We start from the raw sequence: 16439 nt of genomic DNA, 5'->3' as shown, positions 1-16439 counted from the left end.
GCCTAGAAGCAACTTCAAACAGTCAATCAGGATGATTTCCACTCCTGTGATACTAGGATCTTTCCTAAAGCCACACTGGATGGTGGTAGCCTACTTAAAGGGAGAGCTGGGCCAATATGGACAGGCAAGGGGGGCCTGATCAGGTTTTCTACCAAAGTAGGAAGCCAAACTTTGGGGGTGTGTGGAACAGCCATCAGCGCTACCTTTGAGTACCTACAGTTTAGCCAAAGGTGTTCCTACTCCTAGAGGCAGTGCACTTAGATCCTTGGATTAAAAAGGTTCCTTTAAGCACCTTTAAGTCCCTCAGATTCTATCCCCACCCCACCCCACCCCACACACACTCCAGCCACAGCCACAGCAGGGCCCTTGCTGTGAAGTGGCTGAGTTGAACACCGCCCACAAAGCCTGAGACAAGATCAAGCCAGCACAAATGGCAAATGTAAGAGGAAAAGGAGAGGTTAAGGGACAAAGCCCACAATTTAGACAGGGCTTTTTTATTGGATCGTTAAAAAAAAACAAAACAAAAAAACCCAGCAAAACACTGACAAGGTCCATAAATACAGGCAAGTACATCTCTTGGTCACCCCTTTGCCCTCCCACCATCCCTGAACAGCTCCACCCTGTCGGATGTAGGCCTGGGGAACAAAGGGATGACCACCAATTACTTCATGCACAGCAGATTCCCACACTAAATACATGGACAGGACTGGGGCACGCAAACTTAACATCAGGCAGACACAGAGGTTGGCCAAACGTTCCCCTTGCTGGAAAGGGCACCAGCTCATTCCTCTAGACCAAAGAAACAGCACGAATGCAGCAGCCCGAATACATCCCCTAGAGCTAAAATAACTTCACACTGGACCCTGCATCCACATCAAACAGCACAAGAACACTGCCCTGGGGTCTACCAGTGTCTAGACTGGGCTGCTGATGGCTTTTGCTGACAAGAGGGAGTGGGCTGGAAAACTATGCAGTGGAGGATTAAAAAGCACGAGGCTGTTACTGTAGCAGTAAATGAACCCTAGAGAGAGAGCATGTGATGGAGTTAGTATTGTATTGATAGCAATTGCTCTATGGCCAGCACATTCTGGAAACATGGGGAGAGGAACAAATGGAGGGAGACTCCTCCATCCTCAGCTGCACTAGGCTGTACGTGCTGCAGGAAAGAAGAGTGTTTGGTTTGGTGCTGCAGTCCCCTCCTAGCTGAAAACATTTGCCCGACACCCATCAGGGCTTGGTTATGAGACTGTTTCTGTCCAGAGAAACCAGCAGCAGCAGCAACAGCAGCACCTGCTTGGAGCAGGGCGGTAACGGCTCATCAGCCTGCAAACAATGGATTGGAAATCACACTCTTGGAATGTAAAGCGATTGAAGTGACAGCAGCTCATTATTTCCCCAGGAGACCTCCACGCAGAGTAGTTGTAACACAGGGTCACAGCAGAGCTCTGAGAAAATCCTCCTCATGCTGTCACTCTGCGCTTGGGAGGGTTATTTTCATTACTCACAGAAAACCAAACCCTGCAAGTATTACTTATTTCTTTTTGCTAGACAAAAAGCCAAGTCACGACTTTCATGTTGGGCCAATGACAGACATTAAAGGTTTGCTGGCTTTTATTATGCAAATCCTCCACATGCACCAGACACCCATGCTGCAAGGAAGTATAACCTCACAGGAGAACGGTGCATCTTTCAAGAGGCACAGCCAAAAAAGCCAGTCCTAGGGTGGGGCCAAAGTTCTTCATTTAGCTGCTAAGCTGAGAGTTGAAGAGTCACCTGTTTCAGGCACTTACCACGGGGGAACAGAGCCCTGGACAGGTAGGAAGTGGGGTTAAAGTACAAAACCTCTAAGTCCATGTGAGCAGGCAGGGTGCGCAAACTCAGTTTGCGGGTAAAGCTCTCTGCTCACTTTTGAGCATTTAATACACAAAACTGCTCCAACCATCTCGCCCAGCAGATCTGCTGAGGCATGGAAGTTAGGAACACATCCTGTTCTCTTGAGTTCCAGGACCATGGAAAGAAGGCTTTCTATTGACATGCAGCAATAGGAGGAGAGGGAAGCATAGCTGAAGCTGCTTGCTGTGAAATGGCGTTTTAATCACAAATATTTTATGAGGAGAGACTGGGGTTCCTCTACAGAATGCAGCTGGTTTTGCAGTACTTTAAACCTTACTGCACAGATTAAGTAGCTTGATGTACTCCTTTCCCTTTAGATACAAACCAGATTGTACAAGCACTTCATGGTTGGACCCCACCCCACACCTCCAGCAATATGGGGTATTTCAATCCATGCTACATTTCAGAGCAAACTAGAAAGTACAGTACCAATAAGAGAATATAGTTCTCCAATTTCTGCAACTCAGAGGACACTAGTGTCTTCAAGTGGACATTCATGGTTGCTTCACTTTGTCTCGAGGAGGCAATGCAGAGAGAATACAGGATCAGTTTACGATGGAGAGGATGAAATGGGCTCAATTCTTGATGTTCATAGCAGGATCCAACTCCTATGGAAATCACTGGAAAAGAAGGATGCTCACCTGAAGGCCCAGGTGCTGGTGTCCAAGAGGTAACATGGCTGAAGTTTCAAGGTGCGCAGGGATCTACAGTCTAGTTTCACCAAACGCTACATACCTCACCCTGTCTGGCCACCTTGACCATACTGCACTTAGAGCTCTGCAGTAAGACTCTGCAGCAGTGAAGACTGCATGAGGAAGGGTTAAACTTTTGTTGGCTCCCAGGCAGCTGCCATCGCGCTTCAAGTCAGGAGCGGGATCAGCCAGGCAAGTCACATCACAAACATTCTTAGGAAGGCCAATGTAAAGCAGAGCCCATAAGGCCACTTGAAGACGAGATCTGAGCATCTGGAGCAGGCACGTGCATGCACATGGATCCGCTACATCCCGCGTAACACCGCCTTTGGAACTGCCAGAGAAGGGGGAAGAGTGGGCAGGTTAAGAAGTGCTGGGGACGAGGGAAGGAAGAGTCAGCGCTTGTGCTACCTAGCCCTTGGACTGCGAGGCTCTTGGTCCAATGGAAAACCCTACAGCTTAGCGCAGATGGGAAATCTTTGGAATGAAGATGGCAGCCACCACAAAAAGGCTAAAGGGAAAGTTTCAGATGGATGGAAGCATCAAGTCAGTCCTCTGGAGAAGAGCTTCAAAAGTCTTGGTGAGCACTAATGCACTGCAGCCTTGATCACGTAAAAGGGCCTGAAACCCAGTGACAGAGGGCTCACCATCTAGCGATCTTAGGGTATATTACTCCAAACAGCCACCCGAACCCAGAACCTGTATCACGAGATATTGATGGACATATCTGGCTCTTCGTACCTGGCACCTGGTTCACATAGCAGGTAGCAATGCCAGCAGGTGGATGCTTCAGCCCCTGTCACTTAGAGAGAGAGAGGACAGAAAGTGAAGTCCAATTCCATAGCGTGCCCTTCATGCACAAAAGCCTTCTGCCATGGGTCCTCCTCTGAAGACTGACGAGACTAGAACAAGCCTGGGAGACTGAAGCCAACATGCTGGCCATCAAGTGAAACTGGGTCACGGGAGAAACCACATAGGGGATCTTAGGCAGATGTCTACATGGATATTCCCAGCCATCCTGCAGGCTCGGAAGATATTTAGTTTTTCCTTGCGGCTGATAGCATCCTGCTAAACTACAGATAAGCATCCCCAAGACAGCAGAGTCTGACAGCATTAAAAGCACAGCACAAACAAGCAGGGTTAAATGACAAGGCGCTGAAAGATGCTTCCATTTGAAAAGCTACCACGTCCCTTGTTTCGCTGAGCCCATGAAAGGAAGAAGCTAAATTGGAGTGAAACACTGACGCAAAGATAGGGTGGGAGAATCGGCAAGGGAAATTTCAGAAGTCTCCGAGCACCAGAGGTTGGATGGTTTGAGCAGGGGAGCTGGAGCACAACAGAGATTCGCTTTCAAATGAGCCATGGGGGGGTTTGATTTGGAATCAACACTTCTGCGACAGCTCTCTTAAAAGAAAAATGGAACCTCTAAAATTGGCTTTAGATACCGGAGGTGGGAAGTTATCTGGGCAAGCTACTAAAAAAAAGGCACTTAACAAAAAGTGATCTGAGGAATACAATCATCTTAGCCTAGTTCAGATGCTCTCCATTGGATGGCCAGTTATGTACATTTGCTAGAGCTGGCTTCACAGTGATGGAGCACAAAGAGGTCAACACTTCCTCCTTTCCCGTGGTGTAGAAAGGCAAACAGCATTCACAGCAAATGAAAGAGAAAAACATTCCTCTCCCCATGTTTTACAGCTACATTGTGCTTCCTGGGAAGGGGGTGGGGTGTTAAATTTGGGAGGAAGGAACTGTTCACAGGAGTTAAAAAAAAAAAAAAAAGTCACACACAAAAGGATTAAAAACAGAACACTAGACAGGCAATCCAGAGAAAATTCCAATGCCTGGCGGGAAAAAACACTCATGGAACAAGCTGAAAAGTTATGTGTAGGTTACTAATGGTGAAGTGACACAGATGGATGAGACCTGAACACGGAGAGTATGACATACTTAAGGTTAAAGACAGCTTTAAAATCCAGTTAAGTTTCCTCAGTTAGGTTTTTCAGGGTACAACACGGGCAGAACAGAGAAGGTTTGGCGTAACACCTTGCCCCTCCCGACCAGCTGCTTAAAGAAAACTACACAGTAGTCCATATGCTGTGACTTTAACCACCCTCCCGGCGGACGTTTCAATATGAAAAGCTGAGGAACAATTACATTCTCTTGAAAACCACCGTGCACTGCTCTAAAGCGGCAAGACCAGGCAGGCCATCTTCCTTTGCTGCTCGTACACTCCAGCCACCTCCCAGAACTCAAAGATAATGATCGCATGCCCACAACACACATGCAAGTCTTCAGGCAGTGAATGCTATACAGAGGCGGAGACAATTCAGGCATTCAGAGGACGGCGGCTGCTGTGAGCAAAGGGGAATGGGACTGTTCATTCAGCAAGTGGCTGAATGGCTGCAGTTAGCGTCTTCTACCCAGTTAAACGAATCTTTAGAAATAAGTTAAACACCATGTGGAAGCAGGAGCTGCCAGGACTCCCTCCTCCATGTGTCGTAGGATGCAGGCGTTTGCTGACAGAGGTTGCGTGTTACGATCGTGTTCCAAAAAGCATCTTCGTTCCCACCTAATGTGTTTGTAGAGATCCATAAATAAAAAGCTGATTTCCATAAACGTCAAATAAACATTCACAGAAAGGCATCGGATGAATTTGCTGAGTAAGGCGCTGAGAGCAGGGCCCTCCCATCTCCTTAGCAGCAGCATCATAAGGGGGTGAGGGGAGGGTCTTTTTAACGTTTTTAGGACAGCATGAGACCAGCGAGGAGCTCTCATTTCAATCGCTCAATGAGTCCCTGTGTGAGGCCCAGGTGCAAAAGCTGCGATCTGGAGAGAGTTGTTAGATGCGGGAAGAATCCCAACAGCTTCTCCCATGACAGTTCCAGGAGGCTGGGGACCACCAGCCACATCTTAAACAAGGAGCCAGTCCGTTTGTTTTCATGGATGTTGACCACCCCTCCGTGGACGTACATGCAGCCAGCCTGTCAGGAAACAGGACAACAAGGAAAGTTACTCATGTTTACACGCAGAATTAGGTGCACTGCTCACTGGGTGCAGGGTGACACTTCTGAAGCTCAAGCACTCCTCAGAAGAATCCTGCCAGCTACGTCTGGAGAGAACTAAGTATTTGGACAAGCAGCTTACAATAGGCTTACTCCGCAACAAGGGTGCAATGTTCCCCAAGCTCGTGCAGAATTAGTTTTGTTATGTGCACCAATAGGGAGATGACGTGTGATGATGAATCATACAATACTAGAATTGGAAGGGACCTCAAGAGGTCAGCAAGTCCAGTCCCCTGCCCTCATGGCCAGACCAAGCACCATCAAGATCATTTCTGTTAAGATATTTATCCAACTTATTCTTAAATATCTCCAATGCTGGAGATTCTACAGTCATCCTAGGCAATTTATTCCACCCTGACAGTTAGGAAAGTTTTTCCTAATGTCCAGCCTAAATCTCCCTTGCTGCAATTTAAACCCATTGCTTCTTGTTCTATCATTAGAAGCTAAACAGAAGATATTTTTCTCCCTCTTCCTTATAACATCCTTTTAGGTACCTGAAAGCTATTATTGTGTCTCCTCTCAGCCTTCTCTTTTCCAAACTAAACAGAATCACAGAATCACAGGGGTGGAAGGGACCTCAGGAGGTCATCTAGTCCAGCCCCCTGCTTCAAGCAGGATCAACCCCCACTAAGTCATCCCAGCCAGGACCTTGTCAAGCCAGGACTTAAAAACCTCAAGGGATGGAGAATCCACCACCTCTAGGCAATGCATTCCAATGCTTCACCACCCACCTGGTGAAGTAGTTTTTCCTAATATCTAACCAACACCTCTCCCTCTTCAACTTCAGACCATTACTCCTTGTTCTGCCATCTGACACCACAAACCCATTTCTTTTAATCTTCAATCATAGGTTGTATTTTCTAGGCTTTAAATCATTCTAGTTGCTCTTTTCTCGACCCTCTCCAATTTCTCAACATCTTTCTTGAAATGTGGTGCCCAGAGCTGGACACAATACACCACCTGAGGCCAAACCAGCACAGAGCAGAGCAGAAGAATGACTTCTTGTGTTCTACTCACATCACTCTTGTTAATGCATCTCAGAATCAGGTTGGCTTTTTTTGCAACAGCATCACACTCTTGACTCATACTCAGCTTGTGGTCCACTATGAGTCCTAGATCCCTTTCTGTAGTACTCCATCCTAGGGAGTCCCTTCCCATTTTGGATGTGTGAAGCTGACACATCACCTCTACATTGGTGTACCTAACAAAATTCATGTGGTGAAGGTGGGACCAAGAGGTTTGGAATGTGGGTGGGGTCTCAGGGCTCTGGCTGGGATTGGGGTGCTGGTGAGGTGGTGTGAGGGCTCTGGCTGGGAGTGCAGGAGCTGGGGAGGGACCCTGTGGAGAGTGGACTCCGCTCAGCTCTCTCTTCCCTCAGCAGCACCTGTGGGAGAGAAACTTCCCTGAGGTCACAGCAGCCTGGAAGCCAGGGCTGGGAAGAAGTGGCTGCTCCTGCTTCAGCCCTGAGAGCCTGCACAGCCCCTGGCTAGGTTGCTCTGTGGCTTAGAGCACGCATGTGGCCTTAGGGGAGGCGTGCAGTTTCATAAAGGGGCACAGATAATCGGCTGATGGGTCTCAGGCTCATCCATCTCATTAAAAATGTTGAAATGTGTTACTGTTTTTATGTCCTTGTATTCACATTTCTATACCAATGAATAAAGTTTTTCCATTGTACACCCTTATTTTCTTACACGTGCTAAAGTTTGGATTACAGTAGACTGGTTGGGGGGAGGGGAGGCTGCTAATTGCAGGGATGAAAAATGGGGCATGATGTTTTTGCTCACCCCAGGCTCAGAGGGAATTTAGCAAGGGTGACTTACGAAAACATGTCAATCAAGCTAGTTAAGCAGTAGAGGTTGTGGAATCCCCATCATTGGAGGTTTTCAAGAACAGATTGGACAAACAAGTATCAGGGATGGTCTAAGTCAGTAGTTCCCAAATGGGGTCCATGGAAATGAAAGATCAATAAAAAAATAATAGAAAGTACGTTATAAATCAATTGCAATATCTTCCAATGTTATTCATCACTGTCCAAAAATCTACATGGTGGTTTCACATAAGGAAGAGCACATAGCGGCTAGAATTGGCTGTGATGGGGGTCTGTGAATGGCTTGGGGGGTGGGGAGGTCCACAGTAGTGAAAAGGTTGGGAACCACTGGTCTAGGTATCACTTGGTCCTGCCTCACTATGGGAGGATGGGCCAGGTGACCTCTTATGGGCCCTCCGCACCCTACATTTCCATTTGAATTGACAATCGAGGACCCATTCTGATTTCAAGGAGTTACAGGACTGTGCTGTTCTACTGATAAGCTGGCCGAGGGAGCCCAACTTACACCATGTCCCTGCGGTGGTATGGACACCAATGCAGCTGACAGAGACAGGCGGTGTAACAAGAGTGCCACTAAAAAGCACAGCTTGTTAGAGTACGTCAAGGGGAGTATATTCATTCTCCCAGTTGCTAGTCTCGCGTGTTCCTTTAGAGCGGGGTGGGCAAACTCTTCAGTGTGCGGGCCACGTCTTGGTACAGAAAGTGTACGATGGGCCAGGAATGCTCATGAAATTGGGGCTGGGGCCAGGGTGCTGGCTGGATGTGCAAGCTCTGGGGCAGGGCCAAATATAAGGGGTTCAGGGTTTGGGAAGGGGCTCCAGGCTGGGGATGTGGGAGAGGGTGAGAGCTCTGGCTCAGGCTCTGCAGTGGGGCCAGGGAGGAGGGGGACGAGGGTGCAGGCTCTGGGTGATGCTTACCTCAAACTGCTCCAGAAGAATCCTCCTCGATGCCCCACCCCCCCCGGGGCTCCTACACAGAGGTACAGCTGGGCAACTCTGCAGGCTGACTCTGGCTTCCAGCCTATGGGAGCCATACAGCTGGTTCTTGGGGCAGGGACAGCGTGCAGAGCCCCCTGGCTGCCCTTAGGCTTAGGAGTGGAAGGAGGAACATGGCACTGCTTCTGGAGGGAGCTGTGGACAAGGGCAAGCGTGGAGGCCGGATAGGCTGGACACAGCCCACAGGCCATACCTGCCCATCTCTGCACTAAGGTCACTGCGATTTACACCCAAGAGACGCAGGACCAGGCCTACAACATATACGACAAAGGTAAAGTTCAGACAGGGAAGGTGTGGGGAGGGAATATCTTTCGCTGGAGCAACTTCTGGTGGTGAGAGGCTAGCGAGAAGGGTGAGGCAGGTAAGAAACTGTTCCAAATACAACATGATTTGGTATAACCAGAGAGAGTGTCCCTGACAAACTGTCACTTCAAGCGGGGGATTTTCAAACGTCATTGCACACGACGCCCTTCTGACAACAAAAAGTACCACCTGACCCCGGGGGTGGGGTTGGCCAGGGGACTGAAGCCTCAGGGAAAGCCCAAGCCCCACCACCCCATATGAGGGGCCCAAAACTGAAGCTCAAGGGCAGGCAAGAGGCCTGTAACGTCAGGCTTTGGCCCCATGAACCCAACAGCAGTTGTGTGTTATAACCCACTCTGGAGCCTCAACCCGTGGTTTGAGAACCTCTGATCTGAAGGATATCAAATCAGCCTCATGCAATAGCTCGTCAGGAACAGATCCCACAGCTGATCTAACAGGATTTCTATCTCCCGGAGGGCCCAGCAGGCTCGAGATTGCTTGTCCGTTTAATACAGTGGACATCCCTTCTAGCCATGTGCGCACCTGCTAGACCTCCACACCCTGCAATCCCTCGGCAGGGCACGTCCACAGCAGTAGGTTGGGTTTTTGAGACCAGGTGACTGAAGTTCACGTCAGAACTGTTACTTCAGGCTAAAGCAATGTGTGGAAGTACAGCACCCTGCGTGCCGCTGCAGCTGGAGACCACCCGACTCAGCAATTCCTATTCAAAAGGCAGGAGCTCATCTCTGGCCTTAGTGGTCTCACCTCCCATGGGATGTATTTTGTTTAAACCCATTGAAGATGTTCCTTCCCGATGCTGATGGCTACCTGCCGTGCCCGGGAGCGCTAGACACAGCCTGACCGCAAGCAGATGTGGCTGCAGTCTGGAAGTATGTACCTAGCTAGCAAAGGAAGGCATAACAATGAGAGGCATTTTACTGCGGTGTACAGGAAGTCACTTGCTTATCACAACAGCCCCCTTCTGGCTCTGGAATCTCTACAGCTGACCCACAAGCGTGTCTGAATAGGTACGTGAACGCATTAAGGTATGTCTAGCAAGGCATGTAGGGAAAAAAGACAGACTATAGCCACTTACCGGTGTCACTGCAGCACAGTGAAAATAAACCGGTTCCGGCATGACTGCTGGGAGTTTCACCCACTGGAAAGTTTGAAGATTTAGCTTCCAGATGTCCCCCAATATCACTTCTCCATCATATCCCCCACAGACAAACACATCTGGAGAAAAGGGGAAACAACCACACAGTGATTGGAGGCCGATCTAGCACAAAGATCAGTCCTGGCCAATTCTTTCACAAGCACAGGGCACGCAAACAGCTCTAGAACGGGTGTCCACGTTACAGTCAACGTGCTGCTTTAGCGCTCATTCTCAGAACAATCACCGAAGGGACCATAGCGAACAGATCACAAGGACGCCTCCCGCTCCCTTTCGTTTATACACACACCACCTCTGACTCCATTTGTATCCACAACATCCAGATGACAATTACAGAGTTGCTTATGTGGAGAGATACAAGACAGAACTGCTCCTGCCTGAGAGGTCAGGGTAGCCCCCAGGCTCAAGAATTCCTGCTTTACCAACAAAATGAATAGTCGTAAGAGCAACCTGAGACCAGATTAATTGTGGCATGGCCTGATTTGCCTCCTGTTTTCTCTAACACCTAAGCCTTGGATGAAGGATTTGGCAGGTCACTATTTTGACTTGAGTTTCTTCAGAATATGCACCGAGCCAGGTTGTGGGGTGGCTGCTGCAGAATTAGGAGGACAAACGTGTTACACGGACTGCTGGGCCTACGAAGAAGATCTCAGGTCGGTCAGAAGCAATTCACAAGGCAGTGGGCTGGATGCTGGGGAGGGGAGCCCTGAGAGGCCAGATCCAGGCACACCACAGCCCAGATCCAGACCACAGGCCAGGGGCTGCCTACCTCTGCCTTAAGCTCCATCCAACTGGCTCCAATGGGCACAAGATATTCCCAAGAACCATTAGTTACTTTGTGTATTCTCACCCTCTGCTGTTGGACCTTCCCTGACACTGATGCTTCAGGGTTCTCATAAGTTGTAGTGTTCCTGGGGCTAATACCATGGAGAGCAGCATTGTCAAGCCCAAGACGGTGGCACGTACCTTGCTGGATTAGGCCCCGTTACATGCACAGCATCCTGAAAATTGCTCTTCTTTGAGTCTCTGTGGGATCTGGCCGCATTTCCCACACTGCAGGGGCCAGGCTCTCCCATTTCTTATCATAGGTGGGGCAAGTTCTCTAAGCATACATGATGCACTGAAACAGATCAGCTGCTAGTCTTACCATTTTTTATTTGTACACAACTGTGGCATCTTCTGGCTGCTGGGAAACCTGCAACAAAAGAGCTTGGTCATGAATATAAAAGTGAGAAACATAAGTGCCACTTATCATCTCAGCACCAGACCCTACAGACAAAAGCCAGCCCTTTACTTGTACAAAAAGTTCGATTATTCCACTGTTCATTTAAGATCCCCATCACATTTCTGTCAAATTGTTAAATTAACAGTTCGCATCCTCCAAATTCTCCACTTGTCAGGTTTCGGCAGTAACCACTCTCTCCCCCATACCAGAGCCAACATGGCAAATGTGAGTTTAATCCTATTTCCAAGGACGAGGGAGGTGGTCTCGCAGCCCATCCCCAGCTCCCACTCTGATCTCTGGGTTAGTATAAGATGACGGGTGTCAGATCTCTGTAAGTTTCTAGATGATCTCTACTGCTAAGGGGACTGGGAGACTCCAAATGAAGGAATGACTTTTCATGGAAATGACAACCCAGTCTGACTCGGTCTCCAGACAGGGGTTGATTGCTACAACCCTACCAGTTTGTAAAGAAGTTAAAACTGTTAAAAAACTTCCTCTCTGATTCACTGTGGCTGCTGGCGTAATGAAGTGAGCGAGGCTAGGGACAGAAGACCTACCTGTACACAGCAGCTTTACAAAAGGCCATGAATTTCCAAATGCCGTCTACCACTGGGAGGCAGTCTTCCCTACCAACCAGCTTACCTAAAGTCAGAGGTCTGCAATCCCAAACTTACCTATTTTCTCATGAGGTCTCGTTGCAATTTCCTCCCAGGTGTTTGTTTCAAGGTTGTACGCATGGATCTTAAAGAAGGAGAAAGGTGACACATTACCCTCTTTACCTACATGGTGCTGCCAGGACAGAATTAACAGGGAGAGGCAGCTATTGGCATGAGTCCCAACTCTGGTCTGGTGCTAAGCAACCTTCAGTCCCACAGCTGGCAGAAAGAGCTGAGGGTTGCCCACCACTACTCTAGCAGAAGGTCATTTTCCTTTAATCAAGTAACTGATCCTTTCTCAACAGAACTACAAATCACTTTGGGAAACGTTGTGCTCATTGACAAGCTACCAACGACTTCTTCATTTGGGATTCAGCACTACAACTGGATAGTAAATTCGTTCCTTCACCATGCAAGATTTCAACCATGCTGACATTTATACTTCAGTGGGAAGTTGGACGCACACAAAAAATCTGCAAATTTTTGACAATAAGCAAAGGTGGAGGCTCTAATCATGGGAGACAGGAGAGATTGGAAAAGGGCAAATATAGTGCCCATCTATAAAAAGGGAAATAAGAATAACCCAGTAAACTACAGGCCAGTCAGCTTAACTTCAGTGCCAGGAAAGATAATGCAGCACGTAATTAAAGAGATTATCTGCAAGCACTTGGAAGGTGGTACGGTAACAGGAATCAGCCAGCATGGGTTTGTAAAGAATAAATCTTGTCAAACTAATCTGATAGCTTTCTTTGATAGGATAACGAGCCTTGTGGATAGGGGAGAAGCGGTAGATGTGGTATACCTAGACTTTACTAAAGCATTTGATATGGTCTCATGATATTCTTATAAAAAAACTAGGCAAATACAATTTAGATGAGGCTACTATAAGGTGGGTGCATAACTGGCTGGATAACTGTACCCAGAGAGTAGTTCTTAATGGTTCTCAATCCTGCTGGAAAAGTATAAAAAGTGGGTCTGTGTTCCGCAGGGATCTGTGTTAGGACCGGTTCTGTTCAACGTCTTCATCAATGATTTAGATATTGGCATAGAAAGTACGCTTGTTAAGTTTGCAGGTGATACCACTTTGGGAGGGGTTGCGACTACTTTGGAGGATAGGGTCATAACGCAAAATGATCTGGATAAACTGGAGAAATGGTCTGAGGTAAACAGGATGAAGTTTAACAAGGACAAATGCAAAGTGCTCCACTTGGGAAGGAACGATCAGTTTCACACATACAGAATGGGAAAGGACTGCCTAGGAATGACTACAGCAGAAAGGGATCTAGGGATTATAGTGGACCACAAGCTAAATATGAGTCAACAGTGTGATGCTGTTGCAAAAAAAGCAAACATGATTCTGGGATGCATTAACAGGTGTGTTGTGAACAAAACACGAGAAGTCATTCTTCCACTCTACTCTGCGCTGGTTAGGCCTCAGCTCGAGTATTGTGTCCAATTCTGGGCACCGCACTTCAAAAAAGATGTGGAGAAACTAGAGAGGGTCCAGAAAAGAGCGACAAGAATGATTAAAGGTCTAGAGAATGTGACCTATGAAAAAAGGTTGAAAGAATTGGGCTTGTTTAGTTTGGAAAAAGAGAAGATTGAGGGGAGACATGATAGCGGTTTTCAGGTATCTAAAAGGGAGTCATAAGGAGGAAGGAGAAAACTTGTTCTTCTTGGCCTCTGAGGATAGAACAAGAGGCAACGGGCTTAAACTGCAGCAAGGGAGGTTTAGGTTGGACATTAGGAAAAAGTTCCTAACTGTCAGGGTGGTCAAACAGTGGAATAAATTGCCAGGGGAGGTTGTGAAGTCTCCATCACTGGAGATGTTTGAGAGCAGGTTGGATGGACATCTATTGGCGATGGTTTAGATAGTACTTGGTCCTGCCATTGGGGCAGGGGGATGGACTCGATGGCCTCTCGAGGTCCCTTCCAGTCCTAGTGTTCTATGATTCTAGCAGGACAGCCGGGAGCCCCAATCTCTGGCTGCACATAGGTAGATCAGGCTTCAGTCCCTCCGCCCTCAAGCACATGGACCTGGCAGCAAGGTGGCATGACATAGGGCAAGTGCCAGGCCTGTGCCCATAGGGCCACGTCCAGCACCAGGGCAACCTCCACAGTGATCTACCTCTCTGCTGGCGGCTCCCAAGGCCTGAAATGATGCATTCGTGCTGCTGGAAAGGGGTGAACGACCACTTTGGTGGCCTCCCTTTGCTTCCCCTTCAGAAAGTCATTTTTCTGCAGGGAAGCAAATAAATCTACACAGGACATGAATTCTGATTGTGTGCGGTTGTGCCAAATTCTCCCAGGAGAACACTTAACAGATTCCTCTCTCTATCCTATTTATCCCAATTCTTATCAGCTCCCAAGTCTCGTGCTAGGATGGCACGCTGGGGACGAAGAGAGAATGCCAGCTGTGCCCTACTCTGTCTCACCCTACCCTGCTGAGGTCTTTTTATTTCATCTCTTTACCTTATCCAAGGAATAAGCTGTCCAGGAAGTTCCACCTCCCAGGATATAAATCCTCTGTCCATCATGAGCGATTTCATGCCTGTACCTAGGGGTGTAAAGCCACGTACATTTAGCATCTCAGAAAGCTTATCACTCCCTTGAAGTCCAGCACTAAACGCTGTTCTAAACAGGATTAGCTTGAGTGGTTCAGGCTGATACAGCCCCGCTCTCTTATTCTGAAGGAGGTACCAAAGGAAGGAGTTTTACTTGGATGTTCTGGGATCCTTCACTAGCAATCCAGGCAGCAAACCCAGAGAGGAAATAAGGCAACCTGCACAGCACAAAAAGTACAGGCTGAACCTCTCTAATCCGGCACACTCCTGTCCGGCAACATCCGTAATGTGGCATGATTTTAGTTAGCTGGACAACCACTTATGCGTGTGACCAAGTTTCTCGCGGTCCCGTAAAGTTTGTTTACAGTCACCAGTCCTGCTCGTCAGTGTTCCGTTGTGTTACTTAGCTCTAATTTACCCCTAAATGTCTTCTCAGAGCCCATTAAGCAGTGGAAGTATTGGTAATGCTGTTAGATAATAATGAGCTCCCGTGGTCCGGCAAATTCTCCTGTCCAGCACTAGTCAAGGTCCCCAGGGTGCCAGATTAAACAGGTTCAACCTGTAGCTTGATCTTCTTATCTGCTATATTACAGGATCAGATGAGAAATAGAAGAGTTGGGTCACATCTGGCCTATTTTCCTCTCCCACACTTCACCAGCCAGCACCGACCTCTACAACTGTTTTAGCATTCACAGGCTAGTTTTGGTGTCAAGATTAAGGCTTTTGCTACATCTCTCGTGGACCCCATACACATGACTACTGAAAATAACCTGTCCATTAGCTCTTTCACTTTCGCCCACGTCGGAAAAGAGCAGCATGTTCCCCAATCACAAGGCTCTCTTTATAACCTATTTGCCACTGGAGCAGAGAGGGCCCATCTCGGTTTTCACATCACGTCTATCATAAGTTTCCTTTCAAAATACACATCTTGGGACAAACTAAAGCTCACGGGAAACATACGACACCAGTGCCTCACCTCTCCTCTGGCATGTCACAATGCATGTTGTTCGGTTTCAGTTGTACCCATTCCCGAGTGTTAAGGTCTAATTTATGTAGATCTGTGCTATAGATGTAACCAGTTGTTCCTCCAAAGACATATAGGGAGCCATTAATGATCGCCATAGCCTGGAAGAGCAGGAGAGAAAGCAAGCAGGCACATTAGAAGTCAGGAGCTAGCCCAGTGAGCGAAGGCAGGCAAGATTTCCCTGTTTTTCCATGACTCGCATAGAAATCATAGAATACTTGGACTGGAAGGGACCTTGAGAGGTCATCGAGTCCAGCCCCTGCCCTCATGGCAGGGCCAAAGTACTGTCTAGACCGTCCCTGATAGACATCTATCTACCCTGTACCCATCCTGGTCAGCACCAGTGTTCCCCGTAAGCTGAGCACTTGGGCAGCTGCCCAGGAGAGATTCAGGAGCCGGCCAGGTAACTAGCAGAGCACCACCCCGGTGGGCAGATGTGTTTCTATTGGTGGTGCCCAGCCGCACATGCCTTGGTGCACGTAAAATTAGAGGGAAGACTAGTCAGCACACTGCCCAAAACTCACACTCCCTCTGCCCTAGTTCAAGCACGTGGTCCAAGAAGCCCTCAGCAGCCAACCCCTTACCACCCCCCTAGCACCTTCCCCGTCTGTTGTTCTCCAGCTGGCCAAACACCGAGGGGTGGACCACTCAAGGTCACTGGTTGCTTGGTATCAAAGTCCTGACTATTTGGATTTGCCCTTGTCTTCCCAGAGGACATGATGTTTGAGAGACACTTTCCTATCTGACCTCACCATTCATGGGCATTAAGTCGTCTACTGTTCCTACACCAAAGCAGCAGATAAAAAACCACACACGGACGCTCTCGACTTGGTCGACTTTGAAGCACTAACTCCGTATTGGCCAAATCTACTTCCATCACCAACTCCTATTGTCCTACCATGGACAAGCTCTCAATTTTTATCACTGATATAACACATAAGAGCCAGTCAGCACTGGGAACTTACACAAGCATGACCCTGTCACTCCTAACTGTGCCATCCTAACCCTCAACACAGGCAG

General features: G+C 48.1%; 1 protein-coding gene across 2 annotated transcripts in view; it reads right to left on the bottom strand.

Annotated features, from left to right (window-relative positions):
* Positions 1–481: 481 nt before the first annotated feature.
* The window catches only part of KLHDC10 (kelch domain containing 10), a 35967-nt gene continuing 20009 nt past the window's right edge, over positions 482–16439 (bottom strand). For both annotated transcript variants that reach the window (XM_074976005.1, XM_074975995.1), the window contains 6 exons: positions 15372–15520; positions 14304–14388; positions 11850–11916; positions 11098–11145; positions 9873–10012; positions 482–5569 (listed from right to left, as the gene is read on the bottom strand). In XM_074976005.1, coding sequence (XP_074832106.1) covers positions 5360–5569; positions 9873–10012; positions 11098–11145; positions 11850–11916; positions 14304–14388; positions 15372–15520 — 699 coding nt within the window. In that variant the 3' untranslated portion in view covers positions 482–5359. The remainder of the gene's footprint in view (positions 5570–9872; positions 10013–11097; positions 11146–11849; positions 11917–14303; positions 14389–15371; positions 15521–16439) is intronic.

This window comes from Carettochelys insculpta, chromosome 1, assembly GCF_033958435.1.
Source record: "Carettochelys insculpta isolate YL-2023 chromosome 1, ASM3395843v1, whole genome shotgun sequence".
NCBI classification, from domain to species: Eukaryota; Metazoa; Chordata; order Testudines; family Carettochelyidae; genus Carettochelys; species Carettochelys insculpta.
Note: the sequence above shows the minus strand (reverse complement) of the source record. Positions and strands in the feature narration are given on the sequence as shown.